General features: G+C 45.5%; 1 protein-coding gene across 1 annotated transcript; it reads left to right on the top strand.

Annotated features, from left to right (window-relative positions):
* The first annotated feature begins 19709 nt into the window (after positions 1 to 19709).
* Positions 19710 to 21482, top strand: LOC145823294 (uncharacterized). The gene is made up of 3 exons (XM_082922864.1): positions 19710 to 20554; positions 20635 to 20733; positions 20942 to 21482. The coding sequence occupies exons 1-3, from the start codon at positions 20150 to 20152 to the stop codon at positions 20966 to 20968; spliced, it is 531 nt and encodes a 176-aa protein (XP_082778990.1). The 5' UTR covers positions 19710 to 20149; the 3' UTR covers positions 20969 to 21482.
* The last annotated feature ends 792 nt before the right edge of the window (positions 21483 to 22274 follow it).

Raw genomic sequence — 22274 nt, 5'->3', positions numbered from 1 at the left:
AAGAGAATGATCGAAGATCTTCAGAGAACTGTGACAAATCTGGCCTCCGAGACATTGACTCCCTCATCGACCACATCACATACCGGGAATTTCATGACAAAAGGCTCCCCAATCTTGGGATGGGCTGCATTTGAAGAAGGTCGATCCCTTGGCAAAGTGAGAGCGAGTGGTAAGAACAGGGTAGGGACAGGAATTGGTCCCCATGAACACCTTCAACGAGCTGTTGAGGCTTTGAAGGCCGAAGGACTAAACAAACAGCAAGTGCTTGCAGTGGTTGCAAAAACTGTGGATGATACTTTTGCCACTCAAGTTGAGGGTAGTCTGAATCAAGGGGCAAGCCGAGACAAGAGATGTTGTACCAGAAACACCCCTTTCAGCACCAATCCTACACTCGGAGGAGATCATTAAAAGTCAGCACCTACCGACCCTTTCGCTGGTACATCCAACACAACCAGCTCACAACCTGCCAAATACCCACCTTGGGGCCAGAGGATGTTCACCCCACTGGACATGTCTCTGTCAACGGCCCTGGGGGTCCTAATCGAAAAAGTGCATCTGAAGCCCCTAGAGCCGCGACCATTACTGAATAAACTTCTTCTCTCCCACAACCCGGCGAAGTACTATGTCTTTCATCAACAAGCTGGCCATGACACTGACATGTGTCTTCGTCTTCACTATGAAATACAAGATCTAATTGATAAAAAGGTCATCTTCGCGTCAATTCCTGCAAAGTCTATCGGTACTGGATCAGTGAACTTGGGGGATAATGTGACCATGTGATCGGGGGATAAACCGTCTGCGGATGGCGCTCAGTTTACTCCAGATACGGTGGATGGCATGCACTGTTTTCAGCACATTTACGAATGTTGTTAATTTGTACTTTCTGACTTGGGTATTGGGTCAGTCTTGTTTTGTACAGAGTCAGTCTTTTCTTACTGAGTCAGTTGGGTCTGTCTTGTCGTACCGAGTCAGTCCTATTTTGTTAGAGTCGGGTGATTTCGGGGTGTTACCTCGGACATCACTTGCTTGTTTTGTGTTTGTCTTTTCGTTTTCTTTTGAGTCTGTTTCTGCCTTGGAGCCAGTAATGCCAACAGATTTGAATGAACAGTAGTGATTTCACATTCTTGTGTTCGCTTCCGCCTTGTGCTAGTTGTGCCAGAATATCTGAATAAAATGGCAGTGCTTTTCGCCTACTTTTCTGTGCCGCGAACTCATTGCATTGACCTAAGTTTTTCAAAACCTTTTGAACACTGTGATGAAAACGAAGAGGAAAGAATTCCTCGGGATTTGCAAAAAAATTTGATCATATGAGAGAAAGAGAGGCGTGCTAAGCCCTTAATGAATGAGATCATGCTTGTTAGTGTGAGTACTAAGAAGGATCCTGGCTTGATCCGGTTTGGTTCTACATCGTCTTCCGCGCGAACGATTAGTCACTTTCTTAAAAGATTTTTAAAAAAAATGTTTTGCGTTGTCTTGCGAAGACCTGTGTGGAATCGCTCTTGAGATTGTGCAACTTAGGATCACTCTCAGCCTTGAGACTCGACCCCTTGCTTTCAAACCTCGAACTCGGACTCAAAAAGTTCAAAGGTCAACCATAATGTGAGGCTTGGATGGCCAGATTTGAAGCAGCCCACGAACTAGCGGCAAGAAAAGATCAAGAAGATCAGATCTCATCAAAAGAAGCTTGTGAAGCTCCATCAGGAACACCCCTTGAACTAGGGGCAAAGATGTCAGATGTGCTCGGAGAGTCAAAAAGATTGGGATGCTTCTCAAGATAATAAAGATCGGCAAGAATGCCAAATCCCAGAAGGGAGGAAAGAAGAAAGTATTGCTGAAGGATAACTAAGTTCCTACCCACAACACTAGGGGCAGATTCAGCCCCCTTTTGGATGGGCTCCTGTATCGTCAGCAAACAGCAGCCATTCTCCTGGATTCAGATGACTTCAGGATCTCAAAACCATTTGGCATGGACAAAGCTACACTTTTACCCTTGAGAGGCTCGCTGGGCCGAAAAGCCGGAAGGGTGGCCCAGGCAAAAGTTAGAGCAAGAAAAAGAACAAAAAAAAAAGAAAAAAGAAAAGAAAAATGCAAAAAAAAATGAAGAAAAAGAAATAAAAAAATCTTGAAAAGATTGAAGAAAAAAAAATCAAAAGAAATGAAAAGAAAAGAAGAACAAAGCTCGCAAGGTTGAAAACCCAGAAGGGCGGCCTTGGCAAAAGTTAGAGCGCAAAAGGAGAGGTTAATACCCGAGTGTACGTTAACCCCGAACTACGCAAGGCTTGATTCCCATCTTTGGGATACGTAGGCAACTTTATTCTGAAGTCCAGCCGTAAAACACTTCAAATTCGATTGTGTCCATGTGATGGTTTTGGTCATCTTTGTCTTCTCTATATCCGAGAGTTCGGTTGTGATCGTCACTATGAAGACTGATTACGATGCGCTGCGGTGCCATTCAAACAAGGGGCAACTTTCCGTTGCCATACAATGTGCTGCGGTGCTATTCAGACTAGGGGCAATTTTCAGTTGCTATGCAGTGTCATTCAAACAAGAGGCAATTTTCCATTGTTTATGGGTCCGAGGTCGTGCATCTCAAAAGTAGGTTCCGTGCTCGTCGAGCAGTGGCTGTTTGCAAAAATAGTTTTTGAGAATTTTTACTGAGGTTAACTAATTCTCTCGAAAATTATTCCATTTTCTAAAAGCTAGATCATTTCTTGGACCCGAAAAAGGAAAATTTTCAGTGCTCATAACCTGACTTGCATGATTTCAAATCAGAAAATCGAACAAGAATGTTAATCTAACTCTCATGTTGGTCAAAATTGTTTTAGTAGAAAACCAAAACAAAAAATGGTCAAAATGATGAATTAGGGGCACAGTTGAATCAGGCTTCCTGTCTTTCCCTCATTGTCAACATACTTGCCAAAAAAGGGCACTCTACTTGACGGAAATGGCACTCTACTTGCCAGAAAGGGCACTCTACCTGCTAGAAAAGGGCACAACTGAAGCTAACCACAAAGGGCTGAAAGCTCTCTCATCCTCCAAGCAACGAGGTATCAGGCCATGTACAAAGCATGAATTGGAATGGATCAAGATTCTCCACTCCCTCTTCTGGACAGATCTAACCACGTCCAAACTCCCTGGCAGAGCATCGACAGCCGATGCCAACTGTAGATTCACTACACGCTCAATTGCAGCACAACCCCTCTGTAGAAGGAACTCACTAGCTGCACGCAGAAAAAGAAGAATCTAGCTGAGTGCTAGGGGCAAGAGCCCGTAACTTTTTATTTATTCATCAACCACTCAGGGGAGAGATAAAAAATGAGAGATTAAAGAATAGAGAGATGTGTGCTGAGAGAAAAAGTGAGGAAAAGGGTTTTGTGAGAAAAACCGAGCCTGAGGGCCGAGTGATGTGAGAATCACAAATAAGAAATGATGGGAAACAATACCCAGAGAAACTGGCTCCTCGTGCACCGGGAGGCCTTTTGCCTTTGTAACACAGCTGAGTGTTGTGTTTGTGCGTTTTTGTTTGTCTCGATTCTTGTTTTGAGTCGTTTGAGTGTCAATAGATGTTTAGGTCATTTTACCTTGTTTTTCCTTTATTGAGTTGTGTTTAGGTTGTTCTACCTTTGTTTTCCATTGTTGAGTCGTTTTGGCCGTGGTCAATTGTAGGCTCAATACCCAGTTGAGAACCCTTTTCTCATTTCAATTTCAAAAGTCGTTTTGTGCTCAGAGTGCCGTGTCGTTCTCCACATTTGTGCAAAACATGATTGGTTCTTTCATAAAGCCGCAGGGTTCAACCCAGGTCATGTCAGAATAGTAAAACAAGGACCTATCTGAAACTATTTAGGGTCCGGACTGTAAAGCAAAAGAAAAGAGGGAAAATTTGGAGCATCTTAGCATGTTTCACCTTTAGAAAATTCCGAGATTGCATTCCATATGCACCTCCTTAGACCTTGTTAATGCTACCGAAGTATGAGTGCGCCTCTACCTCAAGTGTAAGCCTACTTCAAGTCAAAATGGCGGTCTAAGCAGCACATGTGGTTTTCACATACAGATGTTATCTCTCGCCAACATAAACGGGGTGTACCCTTTTCAAGCTGAGTGTGTTACAAAGCCCTCTGAGAGATAAATCGGAGGCACTAGAGTACATGTTTGATGCCTCTCTATTGCATAGAATGTACACTTTCATATACACTGTTGTTGCATGCGTGCCGCGCATCGTTATGATTCATGCATAGAATAGGCTTGCTTTCGATTCCGCATAGAATATGCTTTGCTTGTCTCATACATAGAATATGCTTTCAATATTGCATAGAATGTGCTTCCATACTTGCATAGAAAATGCTCGTATTTGTTGCGTAGAAAATGCTTCCATACTTGCATAGAAGATGCATTTTATCGCACTGTCTTGTGCAATTACACTTTGTATCTCACTAGCACTGTCTTGTGCATCTTGTGGTTGTATCTCACTCAGACTATCTTGTGCATTGCAAATCACTCGCACTGTTTAGCGTATCGCACTGTTTAGTGCATTTCAAATCACTCGCGCTGTTTAGCGTATCGCACTATTTAGTGCATTTCAAATCACTCGCGTTGTTTAGCGTATCGCACTATTAGTGCATTTCAAATCAATCGCGCTGTTTAGCGTATCGCGCTGTTTTGTGCAGTTTACATTCGCGCTATTTTGCGCATCGCACTGTCCTGTGCATTACATTCATTCGCGCTATTTTGCGCACCTCAATCGCACTGTCTTGTGCTTTGCATTTTATCGCGCTATCTTGTGCACCTTACCTGCACTTGTTAGTGCATTACATTGTTCGCGCTATTTTGCGCACCTTGCTTGCACTTGTTAGTGCATTGCATTTCTCGCGCTTTCTTGCGCAGCTCCCTTGCACTTGTTGGTGCATCTTCATTCACATTGTCTTGTACACCTTTCGCTGGTCTAGGAGACCTTAAATCCTCTGGTCTAGGAGACCTTAAATCCTGCATCTTTTTTCGCACTGTCTTGTGCACTTTCTGGTCTAGGAGACCTTAAATCCTCTAAAGGTGCAATTCCTTTGGTATTTGTTGTGCCCGAACGACTTTCGGTGGTCTGGTATAGCCACCTGTCTATGTTAGCGGTGAGTTCCTAGAAGACCAACTGAGATGGTGGAAACTAGAGTTCGAATGGCTCATGCCTAGAACGCAAAGGTTCGAGATTTTCGAGACTAAAGTCTGGTTTAAATACCCAAGGGTATATCCTCAGCTTGAAATCTGTATGGCTACCCTATAGATTGAGATAACATGTGTATGCGCCTCAATTCTGGATACTGAACCAACCTAGTCTGTCACCCTATTGGAGAATAGGGAAAGTTGCGACCATAGTCAGGGAGAAAAGTAGTACCTGCGGTTCAACCGAGAAGAATGAGAAGGTCCCCAGCAGCGTGAGGCACGATATTGTATGTACGGTTCATTTGAGGCTGGCGCGACTAGACGAACCGCGCAGGTATTGTATCTTCTCCGTGTGAGACGTATCGAGAATTGTGATTCTCTTACATTCTTACTACATGAAATATAGTTGTTGCTTTGCATTCTTGCTTAAAACTGTTGCATCTATTGTGAATATTTGCTTCATTACAGCTTGCTGCTTTGCATGATCATGAGTTACGTTCGGCTTGGTGCATATCATTTTGCATTTTGCCCCCTACCTGCGGGCACATCTTTGTTTATCTCGCCTGTTTGTCTAAGTCTTCGACCCTGTCAAAAATGGGTCGTCTCTGGGCTTTGACATTCACTCCCATCACTTATGACTTTTGAGTTCTGTCAAAGAGGGGCAACTGTAGACACCCCATTGGCGTCACCAACTGAGTGCTCGGTGATGTTGTATATTGTGCTCGTTCTGAGGTTGCAAAGTCTCGGCTAAAAGCCTTGCCTCCAAGCTTCGGAACCTTTTTGTGCCTTGCCTCGATTTACGAACCAAGTCATGTTTTCTCTGTTTTCTCTTCCTGGAGGGAGGGAGAGGTCTCATAGACCATCTCTCAGTGGCCGTAGGCTACGTTTCGTGGTCGTAGGCCACTTTTCCCACTTGGAGACCAGTTTTCGATTTTCGAAGTCGTCGGCCACGCGCGCCTCTGTTCGGAACCGCTTAACTACCTCCGTTTGCTCCGATTTTTGGCACACACCTTGTTTCCTCTCCCCAGAGGGACACTGTGGCCCGGGAGACCACCTTCGTGGTCGCACGCCACTTCCGGTGCTTAATAGTCAGTTTTTGGGGTACCCGACTGCGTGTTTTGGCCCCTGAACCTTCGTTTTGCATCGGTATGGGTTCATTTTTGGCATGGACCCTAATTTAATGGTTAGGAAGGTGGTAGTAAGGTGGGAGACCACCTTTTCTTCTTGGAGACCACCTTTCCCCGGTCGCCCAGTTTTTCTTGTTAGAGAGCTGGTCTCCCTCACTTTTGGGCCACAATTTCTGGTCTCCCATACCCCCACTGAGTTGCACTCACCTGGGAGACCACCAATATGGGTAGGCCGACCACCTTTGATGATTGACCCTTTTGACCCCTGGTCTCTCTCACTTTTGGGCCATAATTTCTGGTCTCCCACCATACCACTAAGTTGCATTCACCTAGGAGGCCACCAATATGGGTAGGCCGACCACCTTTTCTTCTTGACCCTTTTGACCCCTGGTCGACCGACCAGGGGGAGTGGTCGGCCAACCACCTAGACTGGTCGGCCAGCTTTCTGCTTTTTTGTCTCATTGAGTTGAAGTCAGTTGTGCCAGCTGGAAGCCTCAGAATGGATCCTCCATACACGTGTATGGATGATGTTTAAGCTTGGTTTTAAGCTTCTTGGAGAAGCTTTAGACCTTCTCCTCTATAAAGAGAAGGGCCCTCTTCCATTGCTGGGGTTGACAATTTTGTTTAAGGCTCATGCATACACATCTCTTTGGATCTCTCTCATTTTAGCTTCAAAGGGTGAAGTTCTTGGCCCCATTGCCCTACACCTCTAAGCACAACACCTCCACTACCACTCTAAACACCTTGGAGCTGATTTTCAGAGGTTGAAATCTTGCTACATTGGTCCAGAAGTTGTTGGCCCTCTTCTCTACAAGGGTAACACTCCATTTCCCTCTTTTTGACATTATTTTGCTTCACATCTTAGCTCCATTTGCAAGAATTTTTGGGCTTCGTCATAAACTGAAAAAAAATGTCTTGTTTTGGCCTTATAAACATGTTTGTTTGAGACCTTTTTTCTGTTAGGGGTCATCTACCCCTTTTCATGCTTCATTTCCTCATGTTTTAAGCTATGCATTAGAGCATTTGTGTTGTCCTTGGTTTGGCCTTTTAGCCACTGAAATCCAGTGGAATTTCAGTGGCTAACATGTGTCTTTGAGCTTCAAAATCAGAGAGGGGTGACCCTCTCACCCCTTGTTCTCTTTACTAGCTTTGTTGGCCTTACAAAGGTTCTCCTATTTGCATGTTTCAAAGCCATGCTCCAGGCCATTTTTGATGAGTTTTGTGACCTGCATGACCTCTGTCCAGAGGTGGTTTTTCCATATTAGATGTCTATTATGCATGTGTAGAGTAATCTTCTTCAAGGCCTTTCAAAGGGGCCTTCACTTGCATGCTTCCTAGACTAATTCCAGGCCCTTTTCAGTGAGTTTTAGGGCCATCATAACCTCTGTCCAGAGGTGGTTTTTCCATTTTGTATGTCTATCTTGCATGTGTAGAACAACCCTCTTATTGGCCTGTCAAAGGGACACATCATTCTTGCATGCATTGGCTGAGTTTCAGTGGGTTTGGGGGCATTATTTTGCATGGCATACTTCTGTTTTTGGCTGGTTTGGTGAGCTCTCATGTGCTTCATATAGTTGTAGTGCAAATCATGGTTCACTAGCTTATTTTGCATGCTTTGTTGACCCTTGATTTTAGCACTTTTTGGCCTTGACTTAAACTGATTTTGTGCATATTTTGGACTGCCCTAGCTTTGTTTTTGGGTCTCATGGTCGAATGATGCTTGTTTTGCATGCTTGTAGTTCAATACACTTGCCTAGCTTTGAGATTTGATGTCTATTGCATGCATATACTGAGGTGTTTTCATGCTTTGGGGTCATTTTACATCATATTTCAGAGCCTATGTGAATGTCGTATCCTTATGCTTTTTTCTCTTTAAGTGTGCTTGAGAGTTATGCATGAATGCCTTGTTTTCGGACTATTGAATGAGCTTCATTTCCATGCACTTTGAACCATCATTTTGGGTCATTTTTCCACTGTTTCAGACCTGCCTAGGGTCTATTTGGGGTTGGTTTTGCCATTGGTGCATTGCTTTGTGTACCTCTAGTATAACCCGCTTCACTAGTTTCGGTACCCGGGCCATTTAGCATGCATTGTGTGACATATTCGCATGTTTCGGGATCATCTTTTATGCCATTTTAGAGCTGTGTCATGTGTGTTTGTATGCCATACTTCATCCCTTGCCATGCTTTGGTAGAGTGGCATTTGATGCCTTAGGATCGGTCCTTTGCATTCGTGCACGTCTGCATGTATTTCGATTGTCTCATTTTCGTCGTATGGCCACTGATTTGAGTGTGACTGAGGTCCACTCATATTGGTTTCAGTCCACCTTGCATTGTGTATGCCATTTGGTTCATGTCGTTGCATGTTTGACCACCGCATTGTGTATGCTTTGATTATGCCTTTGTGTATGTCCATCTTCGTATGTGTGCATTGTGTATGCCATATAGCTCATATGCATTGTGTATGCCATTTTAGTCCATAACATTGCGTATGCTAGGTTGCATGTGTGCATATGATCCCTCGCATGCCAGCATGATTAGGTTGCATTGCATTTAGGGTTGTACGTTAGTCGCATTGTGTATGCTATCTCATTGCATTGTGTTTGGGATAGGAGTTATCCCAAACACGGGAAATGAGGGACGTTTCGTACTCAAAGTGACGAAACGTGTCTCAATTCCCGGTCACCGACACTCCAGATTACCCATGATGGAGTTTAGGTCTTGTTGTGTTTCCATGTGCATTCATTTCATATCGAGTCGTGCAATTCGACTCCTTGGCCATCATGCATCGAGATGCGTGATTGGTGGCACGAGGATCGAGGTGTGCATACATATGTGAAAATACTTTGCCATGCCCCTTTCTTGCTCTCTATTGCAGCAAACCAAAAATCAGCAGCCTTCTAGAGCTTTGCACAGCATTCCGGGATGAATTACAAATAGAGGCAAATCGGGGCATCGCGAGGAATTTTCCGACGAGGCGACACGAGCATGCATGCATCTTTCATCATTCAGAACAAAGCTGAGGCGATCCATGGATTTGCATACTAGTTTATTTTGTTTTCCTAGTTAATTTGTTAATTAATTAGGGTTTTGTAATATTTAATTATCTAGAGTAGTTAATTGTTTATTCAGACTGTATTATTTATTCGGACCCTCCGAACGAGAGCACAATTGTAATAAGTGTGTGTGTGTGTGATGTATGTCTTCCAACCCCACGTCTTTCTCCCTTTATTTACCAGCTTTTGATGGTTAGATTAGGGCATGTTTCAATTAGCATGTATATGTTCGCATGTTTGCATTCATTTATCTGTATTGCATGCACCGGGCTCGGCGCGTCATGCTAACTGCATTGTATTTCAATTCCAAGTTGAATACATGTATCGATTGTTGCATCTCATATGCCATCTTAGAATAGCCGAACCTATTGTAGTTCCATTTTTGCGTGTGTTGCATTAGGCATTTCAACATAGTTAGGATCATGCATGGATTTCTAACATAGCTTCTGTTTTGGCTTAGAGTACTCGGTAAGTGTTTATGCTTTAGCATCCTTGCATGTGTGTGATTGACTGCCATGATAGCATGCTTACCATGAGGCTATGTACTTATGTGATATACCTGCCTGAATGCCTGTGGGTGAAAGTTGTATTAGCTGAATTGGAATAATGCATTGACTGTGAGTTTTAAGCCCACTTGAGAGTGGCAAACCATCACGTTTTCTAAGCCCACCCGAGGGTGGCAAATCCACATCTTAGCCTACTTGCGGGTAGCACCATCAAACCATTTTCAAAATAAACAAACATGAGATGTGTTGTTCCAATTCAGGCGATCCAGTCTATACTTGTATGTTGTGCACATCACGTAGTAAATCTAGGCTAATAACCGGAATAAGAATGCATAATATTTTCAAAACTCGATAGCATGGTTAGTAGAGGCCGATCTTTCATCGGGCGAGCGGGGGTGCTCACAAAGTGACCTTCCCCAATCGTACCCAAGTTCCCGAGCCGAGGCAACTTTGGTGATGACGAACAAGTGGCCTTCGGCAAGAGTTAGGGTTTTCTAAATTCCCCTAAAATAAAATATTTAGGTGGCGACTCTGTATCTGGCAAATCAGTCCATGTTTGGCACTTCTTTCTAAAAATCTGTTTTCCAAAACGATTTTCCAGATTTGGACTCTTTGATGATTCATCGGTCTTGCATTGCACTCTGCGAGATTAGATACAGGACCGTGACATTTGAGCCCGAATAGTAGTGAGCCTATAACGAACAAAACGGGATTTCCCTCCCGGGATATTCGGGGATGTCTATACTATGAAACGGACGGATCGATACCCGGTATCTCGTATGGAGTCCACCCAAAGACATCAAGGTTGTTGAGCGGGAAAGAAATTAGCTGCTGCTTGTCGGCTTGATTCAGGGAGGCGCCGACCATGAAGAATCTGTCCGGGCTTCCGTCGATTTCAACTCGATCCAGGGCTTCCGTGGCCTTTTCACTTGGGAGCTGCCCAACATCGTCGAGGCTCTCTATAACAAGCCCGCGGGGGACCTCGCTACAGCTCGGACTCGACTTTCGTAGTCACTGTTCTATGTCTGAACCAAAGAGTCCAAATCCGACAAATCGTTTTGAGAAAAACTAATTTTTGAAAGAAGTGCCAAACATGGACTGCTTTTCCAGATACAGAGTCGCCACCTAAATATTTTATTTTGAGAAATTTAGGAAACCCTGACTCGGTGCCGAAAAGGCCACGTGTCCGTCATCACCAAAGTTGCCTCGGCTCGGGAACTTGGGTACGATTGGGGAAGGTCACTTCGTGAGCACCCCCGCTCGCCCGATCAAAGATCGGCCTCTACTAACCATGATATCAATTTTTGAAAACATTGTGAGTTCTTATTCGGGTTTATTAGCCTAGGTTACTATGTGATGCGCGCAGCATACAAATATAGACCGGGTCGCCTGAATTGGGACGAAACATTTCATGTTTGTTTTTGAAAATGGTTTGCTACCCGCAGGTAGGTTTGAAACATTTGATGATTTATTCCAATTCAGATAACCCGACCTTCACCCACAAGCATTCAGGCAGTTATATCAGATAAGCACATAGCCTCATGGTAAACATGCTATTCATGGCAGTCACTCACACGCATGCAAGGATGCTAAAGCACAAAAACTTACCGAGTACTCCAAGCCAAAATAGACACTTATTAGAAATCATGCATGAATCCTAAATATACAGAAATGTCTAATGCAACACATACAAAATGCAACTATAGCAGGCTCGGCTATTCTAAACATGGCGTATGGAATGCTACAACTAACATGTATTCAATTTGGAATTGAAAGTACAATGCAGTTAGTATGATGCGCCGAGCCCGGTGTGTGCAAAATTGATGAATGAATGCAAACATGCTGTCATACTGTATGCTAATTTAAATATGCCCTAATCTAACCATCATAAGCAGGTAAATAAAAGGGAGAAAGACGTGGGGTTGGAAGACATACAACACACACACGCACACTTATTACAGTTGTGCCCTCGCGCAGAGGGTCCGAATAAATAATACAGTCCAAATATTACAGTCCCGAATAAAAGAATATTACAGTCCGAAATATTACAAAATTCTAATTAATTAACAAATTGACTATGAAAGCAAATAAAACTGGCGTGCAAGCCAGGGACCGCCTTGCTTCTGATGGATGATGCATGTCCGGGTTGTCTTGCGCAGAAATCCACCGGAATGCCCCAATTAGCCTCTGTTTACACCTGTTCTTGAAATGCGTGCCGAGCCCCAAAAGGTTGCTGATTCTTCGTTTTGCTGCAACAGAGAGCAGGAAAGGGGCATAGCAATGTATTTGCACAAATATATGCATGTCTCGACCCTCGTGCCACCAATCAAGCATACCGAGGCATGATGGCCGAGGAGTCGAAATGCACAACTCAATATAGGATGAATGCACATGAAACTACAGCTAAAACCTAACTCCATCATGGATAATCCGGAGTGTCGGTGACTGGGGAATTGAGACACATTCCGTCACTCGGAGTACGAAATGTACCTCGTTTCCCGTGCCCGGGCTAATTCCTATTCCGGACACGATGTAATATGCATGACATGCATGAAATGCAACTAAGATGCAATCCTAACATACAGAATACAATGAAAATGAGATGCCTCGAAATGCGTGCACACGGGCACGCAAACCAAGGTGATGATAAAATGTAATAAACATGAGGTGCCTCGAAATGCGTGCACACGGGCACGCAAACCGAGGCAGTGATAGAATGCAATGAAAATAAGGTGCCTCGAAATGCGTGCACACGAGCACACAAACCGAGGCGATGGTAAATGTTATGAAAATCAGGTGCCTCAAAATGCGTGCACACGGGCACGCAAACCGAGGCGATGGTAAATGATATGAAAATCAGGTGCCACGAAATGCGTGCACACGGGCACGCAAACCGAGGCGATGGTAAATGCTATGAAATGACATGGAAATAACAAATGGGCTTATACCAACATGAGTGAGCCTCAGCCACACTCACGTCGGATGCCGGTTGATAAAAATTGAGTGCCTCGAAATGCGTGCACACGGGCACGCAAACCGAGGCAATGGCGGAATGCGATGAAATGATATGGAAACATGATATGGGCTTATACCAACATGAGTGAGCCTCAGCCACACTCACATAGGATGCCGGCGGATAAAAATGGAGTGCCTCGAAATGCGTTCACACGGGCACGCAAACCGAGGCAATGGCAAAATGCGATGAAATGATATGGAAACATGATATGGGCTTATACCAACATGAGTGAACCTCAGCCACACTCACATAGGATGCCGGCGGATAAAAATGGAGTGCCTCGAAATGCGTGCACACGGGCACGCAAACCGAGGCGATGGCAAAATGCGATGAAATGATATGGAAACATGATATGCAATCATTCTAATGAAATTTCAGCACTAAAACAAGGGAAAACAGCCCCGAAATGAGGCGAAATGACACCAAATGCAAGGAAATGTCCCGAAATGCAACATTAGGCACCCGAAATGGCCTATAGCTATGCCAAACATGCACAATATGGACATGAAATGCGAAGACAGAAGCTAGAAAGTCCCAAAAGATGCACTTTCACAGTTATAAACAAGGCCAAACAGCAAGCATAGATATGGCAAAAATAGCATGCAAGAATAGGGGCCAAAAGAGGGGTAATGAAGCAAGTGATATAAGCAAGACCCAAACTGAAATATTTCCTTCTACAACACTGAAGATGGACCAAAAATATGAACATTTACAGTATAGGGCAGCCTCAAAATCAGTATAAAAATATGCTAAAAATGTGATGCAAAACAAGGCTCAGAAGGTGCTATAACATGAAGTATATAAAATAATCATCAAACAGAAAAAAAATGTTAATGAAACATGAATTATAGGCCAAAATAAGGCCACTTTCAGTTCGGACCAAGGTCCAAAAACAGAAGCAAAGAGGGCTGCCAATTTATGGAAAAATGGGGCCAAATAAGGGATATAACTACAAGTGACACATGGAGGCACCAAATGGTGTTGAGCCCTTCTCCAATGTTGAAGAGGGGCTCAAAATAAGCCTAATGTCAGTTTACAACATGCTCGAAAATAAATTTCTCATGGGTCAAAAATAGCATGCAAAACTATGACATACAAGAGGATCAATGAAGCAAGTGTGTTATGGGGGGCTCAAACAGGGTTGAGCCCTTAATGAAAAGTGAAGATGAGCTCAAAATATGGCCCTTTTCAGTTAGGGCCGGAGCTTGAAACCAAAATGAAGTGGGGCTTGCAAATAGATCAAGAAAAAGGGTCAAAAGGGTAAAAGTATTACTTACCCTTGAAGACTCAAACTTTTGTTGCTTCTTGGGTGAATTTGCAGCTTCTTTAGCCTTCAAGAATCCTTCCTTGTTGCTGGAAATGAGATGGTGGTGGTAGAGCTTGGTGGTGTAGAAGGAATGATGGTTAGGGACTTAGGGTTTTTTGAAGAATTGAGAGCTATGGAGATGGAGTTGAGTATGGAGACTTGAAGAGCAAATTTTCTAACCCTCAAACACTACAAGGCTTGCTTGCTATATAGGCCAAAGAAGGGGTGTAAAGGTGGGGGAAAAGGAGAGTAAAACTCCCCCACAAAATATCCCCCGGATAAATATCTTGTCTGGGGGATATTGCCCCACAGCTGTAAAGTGCACAGTGCAAGGAACACGGCCGGCCTATCACTTTTGTTGCAGGTGGCCGGCCGGCCACACCCCCTAGCCGGCCGGCTAGGGGTCAAAAGGTTCAATCATATTTTCTGGCCGGCCAGCAACTAGGGAGGTACTCCTATGTGTGTACAACACAACCATGTGGTTAAAAGTCCGAGAAAGTGGGTCCAAGGGGTTCAACATTAGCTCGGAAAGAAGGGGTCAAAAGGGTCAAGTTGAATTACTGGCCGGCCATGAACTTTTAGGGGCCTCTCAGGTGTGTAGATCACAGATATGTGGTTGAAAGTTCAAGAATGTGGGCCCAAGGGGTTCAACATTAGCCCGGAAGAAAGGGGTCAAAAGGGTCAGGTAACCTTAATGGCCGGCCACCAACTTTTAGGGGCCTCCCAGGTGTGTAGATCACAGATATGTGGTTGAAAGTTGGCAACACTAACCCTAGGGTGTTCAACATTAGCCCGGAAGTGCGAAAAACGGGCGCCGGGAGGCTCCGGAGGAGAGATAACTGGTTGCTGCAACAATTGCTGGCCTCCCACCCTTCAGTGACCTTCCCTGTGATAAAACAGAGGTACCTGCCAAAAATGAGCAAAAACCGATGCAAAACGAATGCTCGGGGGCCAAAACACGCAGTTCGGAGTCCCAAAAATGGGCTGTTAAGCACCGAAAGTGGTGTTCGGCCACGAAGTGGGTTTCTCAGCCCCCAGTGTCCCTCAAAAGGGAGTAAATAGGAAGTATGCCAAAAAACCGGAGCAATAGGAGATGGTTAAGCGGTCCCGAACCGAGGCACACGGCCTGACGGCTCCGAAAATCGGAAACCAGACTCCGAAATGGGAAAAATGGCCTACGGCCACCAAATGTAGCCTACGGACATTGAGAGATAATCTACGGGACCTCTCCCTCCCCTCAAGAAAAGAAACAGAGAAAACCGAGTCTGGTTCGCAAACCGAGACAAGGCACAGAAAAAGGTTCGGAAGTCCGGAGGCAAGGCTCACGGTCGTGACTCTGAAACTTCTGAACGAGTACGATATGCAACGTCACCGAGCACTCAATCGGTGATGTCTGAGTCTTAAGATCGGTCAAAATGGGGTGTCTACAGTTGCCCCTCTTTGACAGAACTCGGAAGTCACAAGTGACGGGAGTGAATGTCAAAGCCCAGAGACGACCCATTTTTGACAAGGCCGAAGACTTAGACAAACATACAAGATAAACAGAGATGCGCCCGCAGGCATGCCCGCAGGCAGGGGCAAAGTGCAAATGATATGCAAAAAGCCGAAGGTAACCCAATGATCGTGCAAATGCATCAAGCTGTAATGAAGCAAGTATTCGCAAATAGATGCAACAGTTTTAAGCAAGAATGCAAAGCAACAACTACATTTCATGCAGTTAAGAATGCGGAGGATTATTCAATCCCCGCCACGTCTCACACGGAGAAGATACGATACCTGCGCGATTCGTCTGGTCGCACCAGCCTCAATTGAACCGTACATACAATATCGGGCCTGCAAAAGAGAGAAATTGCAACAAGTACAATATGCTACCAACATATATTTAACGTGATTCCGAAAGTTCGACACACGCAGTGCCGGTGAGTGAATGCATCGCAATGCAAAAGTAGAACATGCGTGACAACGTATGCTCAAACATAGAAGTATGCCAATATCAAGAAACGTGCATGTTAATGCAGGTATGTTCATGAAAATGCAAGATAATGTGACACGAGTATGAAACAGGGTGCCGTTTGTTATGAAACAACGAGTATGGAAATGCGCGTTTCGGCGAAGGTAACTCGATCACGGCCTCCGATCCGCTTCCTTGAAAGGTTACAACTTATTCAAAAAGGATACACTTTGATTTCGATGAATGATGATGAGACATATGTCAGAACTTGAAGCCGAAGTCCCGACGGAGCAATTTCACGACCGGAAGTGTACTTTTCTTGAACTTTTTCAGGTCCCGGGAACTCCGATCTTTCCCAAAATTTGCAGAGAGCTAGGTGAGCATGTGGGGGACATGGCCGGCCGTTCATCTTCCCAAGGGGAGGTGGCCAACCGTTTTCCAATAAAGCTAATGGCTGGCCGGCCATTTCTGCAAAAAGCAGATAGCTGGCCGGCTATAAATAGGGGCCGGCCGGCCATGTGCTTTTTCCGGGGCTATTTTGGTCTTTTTCCCTCCTTTTTGCATGCTTCTTCAACCAAGGCTTGAGGCTTATAAAAGGAAGCCGAGGCCCCTTCATTTTCTTGCCTTCTACAACGTTTTCCTCTCCAGATCTGAGTTTTACGCGCGTTTTCCAACGCCCCGCGCAAATTGTTTTCGCAAAACATTCAGTTTTAAGCACTTTGGAGCGATTAAATTCCGGCTTCGGAGCTTCTTTTTGCATTTTCACCACTTGAGGTAAGTTTATCTTAATATTTGGAAGATTTTCTCGGGAGTTGACTTTTGTTGACTTTTCATTTCCCGAGAGTTGACTTTTGTTGACTTTTTCCAATTTTTGCTCATTTTGCTCATTTTTGCTCCCTTTTGCAGATTCTTGAAAATGGCGGGCAATTCTTCTCACGGCGGAGCTTTTCCAGGTGCCGGCGATGATTTCGATCCTATGATTCTACCCCCGAGGACCCGACCTTTCATTCCCGGGAGGTACCGTCCGCCAACACACGTCCTCCCTCGTGCTGTCTTCCGTCACTTTACCAGTTTTGACGAGCGAGCATCCGGGGATCTGCTTCTCAGAGAGCCGGAGCAGCATCTCTCTCACGAGGCCCGAGAGGTATTTACCTCATCTTCTGTATTTCTCGTACATTTCAGTACCTTTGCCATGCTTAAACACGCAGTTTAGCTTATGACATAGTACTTTGCTTGCATCTTGAGCATGTAGTCTCAACACTTGAATTTCTGAACACTCGGCTCATTAATTAATTGCGAACACCCAGCCCACATTAGAACACACGGCTCAAACATCGATTTGTCGAACACACAGCCCGAATTCGAAAGTGAACACACAGCCCACACTTTAAATTTTCTGAACACGCAGCCCAGATAGATAGTGAACACGCAGCCCACAATTTAACTGAAAGTTGAACACGCAGCCCAAACTTCGAATTTTCTGAACACGCAGCCCAGATTAGATAGTGAACACGCAGCCCACACTAGTTGAAATTTGAACACGCAGGCCAAACTTTAAACTTTCTGAACACGCAGCCCAGGTAGATAGTGAACACGCAGCCCACAATTTAACTAAAAGTTGAACACGCAGCCCAAACTTCAAATTTTTTCTGAACACGCAGCCCAGATAGATAGTGAACACGCAGCCCACAATTTAACTGAAAGTTGAACACGCAGCCCAAACTTCAAATTTTCTGAACACGCAGCCCAGGTAGATAGTGAACACGCAGCCCACAATTTAACTGAAAGTTGAACACGCAGCCCAAACTTCAAATTTTCTGAACACGCAGCCCAGGTAGATAGTGAACACGCAGCCCACAATTTAACTGAAAGTTGAACACGCAGCCCAAACTTCAAATTTTCTGAACACGCAGCCCAGGTAGATAGTGAACACGCAGCCCACAATTTAACTGAAAGTTGAACACGCAGCCCAAACTTCAAATTTTCTGAACACGCAGCCCAGGTAGATAGTGAACACGCAGCCCACAATTTAACTGAAAGTTGAACACGTAGCCTAAACTTCAAATTTTCTGAACACGCAGCCCAGGTAGATAGTGAACACGCAGCCCACAATTTAACTGAAAGTTGAACACGCAGCCCAAACTTCAAATTTTCTGAACACGCAGCCCAGATAGATAGTGAACACGCAGCCCACAATTTAACTGAAAGTTGAACACGCAGCCCAAACTTCAAATTTTCTGAACACGCAGCCCAGATAGATAGTGAACACGCAGCCCACAATTTAACTGAAAGTTGAACACGCAGCCCAAATTTCAAATTTTCTAAACACGCAGCCCACAATTTAACTGAAAGTTGAACACGCAGCCCAAATTTCAAATTTTTTGAACACGCAGCCCAGGTAGATAGTGAACACGCAGCCCACAATTTAACTGAAAGTTGAACACGCAGCCCAAACTTCAAATTTTCTGAACACGCAGCCCAGGTAGATAGTGAACACGCAGCCCACACTAGTTGAAATTTGGACACGCAGCCCAAACTTTAAATTTTCTGAACACGCAGCCCAGGTAGATAGTGAACACGCAGCCCACAATTTAACTGAAAGTTGAACTCGCAGCCCAAATTTCAAATTTTCTGAACACGCAGCCCAGGTAGATTTTGCATGTAGCTTATTTCACTTCATCGGCACACAGCCCATTCATTTCATTGGCACACAGCCCATTCAAATTTCATTGGCACACAGCCCATTCATTTCATTGGCACATAGCCCATTCAAATTTCATTATTGACACATGTATTCATTCTGAATGCAGGTTTGTTCCTGCAGTGTGCGAGGATATGGTTCCACCATTGCGCGGGATTGGTATGCTGAGCTCCCGGAGGGCGTCCGAGACTTAGTGTACTTGGCAGGATTCGGACCCTTCTGCGTCGGGTTGTCACGTTGTCCTGCTAGGAGGACGCTGATGGCAGCCTTGGTAGAGAGATGGTGGGACACCACCAACTCCTTTCATTTCTCTGCTACCGGGGATATGACCATGACCCCTTTTGACTTCGCTGTATTGACTGGTTTAGACGTCGGAGGTTGGGCCATCCCCTACGATGAGGATATGGGCGAGTGGGAGGCCGCCTGGATGTATCTATTGGGGGCTCGCCCGCCTGTTGATAGGGTTTCAGGGAGAGTCCGATATACTTGGTTCTCTTCCCATTTCCGGCGGGCGGAGATGGTGCCTGAGACTCCGGAGGAGACAGAGCAGTATGCCCGTGGTTTCCTTATGTTCCTCTTCGGGACTACCCTGTTTGCCGACAGAGGGAACACCGTTGGGCTATATCTGCTGAGCGCTCTAGTCGACCTATCACAGGTCCATAGATATGATTGGGGTGGCGCTGGCCTGGCTACCCTTTATTTTTATATGAGCGCGACCTCCCGTGGGCGGGGCGATTTGCTTGGCGGCTACTGGAGAGCCTGGGAGGTACTTTCTGTCCCCTTGATTTACATTTCTGCTTCTCATTACTTGTACATCACACGCACACAGCGCACTTTTACAGTCTGTATTTTGCTCTCAGCATTTCGTACTTGCATTCTGCACTGCTTTTCCCAGTTATGGGTCTATGTATACTTCCCATCATTAGCCCCAGAGCTGGAGGTGGTAGGGATTCCCGTGACCCCTTATTCATTGATATTCGAGGGCCCGCACCGGCCGAGACCTCGAGAGACCCTCCTTCGCCTGCGACAGTACTTTGACACTGTGCGACATTCAGAGGTACCTCAGAACTTTCAGTTCTTTTCATTTTCATCTTTGATTTGCTCTGTATATTCTCGATTTCTGATTGGTTTATGCATTTATCATCCGCAGATTACATGGCAACCATGGGTGTCCCTGGGTGATGGTCTCCGACTTCAGTATACCGGAGCATCGGACATCTCCCAGTATAGGGTCCTGCTCGAAAGGCCGGTTGGCAGGGCCTGGTTCTTGGGGGAACGCTTTCTGCGCCAGGTATGGGGGTATCTTTCTCAGGATATTCCCGCAGTACCCCCAGCTAGTATGCGGACCGCTGACAGGCTCTCTTACTTGGAGGTAGTCGGCGCCATGCTGGGTACTGATGCTTTACTATACATTGAGGAGGGGGACTACGCCACTTACCGTCACATATATTTGATGCCTCCATTGACGGAAGCTCGTATCCCGATGATGAGGCCTGCCGGTATGTCATCCTCGGACCAGGCTCGGGCTCGGGCTGCAGACGCCCCTTCTACTAGCAGGGCCGGTACCTCTAGAGGTGGGAGTAGACCGGTTCCTCCGGCTCCGTCGATTCACCCTCATGCTGGATGGCCAGATATGCCGACTGAGTTGATGGCGTGGCAGTATGGGGCTATCTCTCCGACCCCGATCCCGCTAGAGCCTCCGATGCCCAGTGATCGATACGCCATTGATCCGGACTCACCGCCGGTATGCTCCACTTTTTCATTTGTCATTCAGATGTTTAGACACTCTTTTGTTCACTAACGATTATGAGCTCATTTTTGCAGCCATCGCGAGGGTACATAGAGGAGGTGGTTGGACTGGTGGCCACACTCGAGGGCATGGTCCTGCGTAGGGAGGCACAGTTGTCTGTCGCGGGCATTCAGGTACCCTTCAGTTTTCTGGCATTTATCATACTTCTGATGACATGCTGATTTCTACTGCATCGATAGACTACTTGTGTAGAGCACATCTGACACACACCCCACTTGTACACTGCATTTATATGCACCCACTTCACGTAGCCTTTGCTTGTATCTGCATCTGATGTATATATTTGGACTGATGTATTTGAATTGAACTCTTTGTTTTCAGATGCCTTCATGGTCAGGTCAGCCGTAGGCCAGGCCATCTGGGCCTCATTGGGGAGCTGGGCCATCTGGGCCTTTTCAGGGGGCGGGGCCATCCCGGCCTTCCCGAGGAGCCGGGCCATCTAGGCCTTTTCGAGGAGCTCGAGGGGGGCCTATCCGCAGACGCAGGGCTCACGTTGTGGAGGTGGAGCCTAATGAGGAGGAGGAGGATGCTGAAGAGGAGGAGGAGGCTACCGATCGTCAGTCAGAGACGTCTGCCGGGGAGGAGGAGGAGGAGGCTGAGGGGGATCCTAAGGATGACGGCTCCGACTCAGATGATGATGATGGTGCGGAGATTGTCCCGCAGAAGAGGATGAGGAGTGCTTCTCGTTCCCGCTCCCGAGGACTTTGATGCTGCTATTTCCTGCTTTATTTTTCTTTTTGCTAGTAGTTTGTAGCACTTTGCACATTGTTAGGCAGTTTTATTTTTTGTAAAACTTGTACCTTTGTTTGTTGTAAAGCATGATGAAATGAAATAGCTTTTGAAAAGGTGTTTGTATTTTAAACTTTTAGCATCGTATCGCATCAATTTATTTTGCACAAGAATGAAATTGAATGGTAATGCGTATTGTGTAATCACCGAGTCAGGTAGTGAACCGACGCAACAAACTAAACAACTCAACTTACTAAGATATAACAAAACCTTAGGAAGTTTACAACTCGATAAGCAAAATGCAACAACGCAAATAAACAAGACTTTAACAAAAATTGCTTAAACAGAGAGCAATGACTCAAAGACACGAAACACGTCCGCTCGACAAACAACTCGATAAGCAAAACTCGTCGACAACAAAGTGTACTTCTGACGATCTGGGCATCGGAACGCATCCGAAACGGAGGGAGATGAAGGCCTTTGACTTTCCCGTTGCATGGAAATGCTTGGAACTCTCCCTCGAAGGGTAAAACAGGGCCAGGGGATACACTGCAGCATTGCCGGCCACCTTGGGAGCCGGCCGGCCATTTTTGAAATAGAGAATGGCTGGCTAGCTAGTTTTGAAAAAGAGAATGGCTGGCCAGCCAGAAAAGGTGGCCGGCCGGCCAGCTAGTCCTGCAGCCACCAGATTTTTGACACGTGTCCCCGTGAATAGTGTTTTTCCTTCTATAAAAGCCTCAACTACGGGAACATTCATTTTATCTTAGTTTTAGACAAAGATGGAGGCGTTTCTCGTAGAAAATCTCACATCTTGGATCTCTTCTCTAGATGGCTCGGAAAAGCTGAATTTCCAGGGTTTCGGCTTGAATGCGCTATTCACGCTGAGCCGTACTCCGTTACAGCTCCCTTTTCTCCATGCCGCGGC

Source organism: Camellia sinensis, chromosome 4 (assembly GCF_055761805.1).
Source record: "Camellia sinensis isolate YWXY chromosome 4, ASM5576180v1, whole genome shotgun sequence".
NCBI classification, from domain to species: domain Eukaryota; kingdom Viridiplantae; phylum Streptophyta; class Magnoliopsida; order Ericales; family Theaceae; genus Camellia; species Camellia sinensis.
The sequence above is the reverse complement of the archived record's forward strand: the minus strand, read 5'-3'. Positions and strand labels throughout refer to the sequence as shown.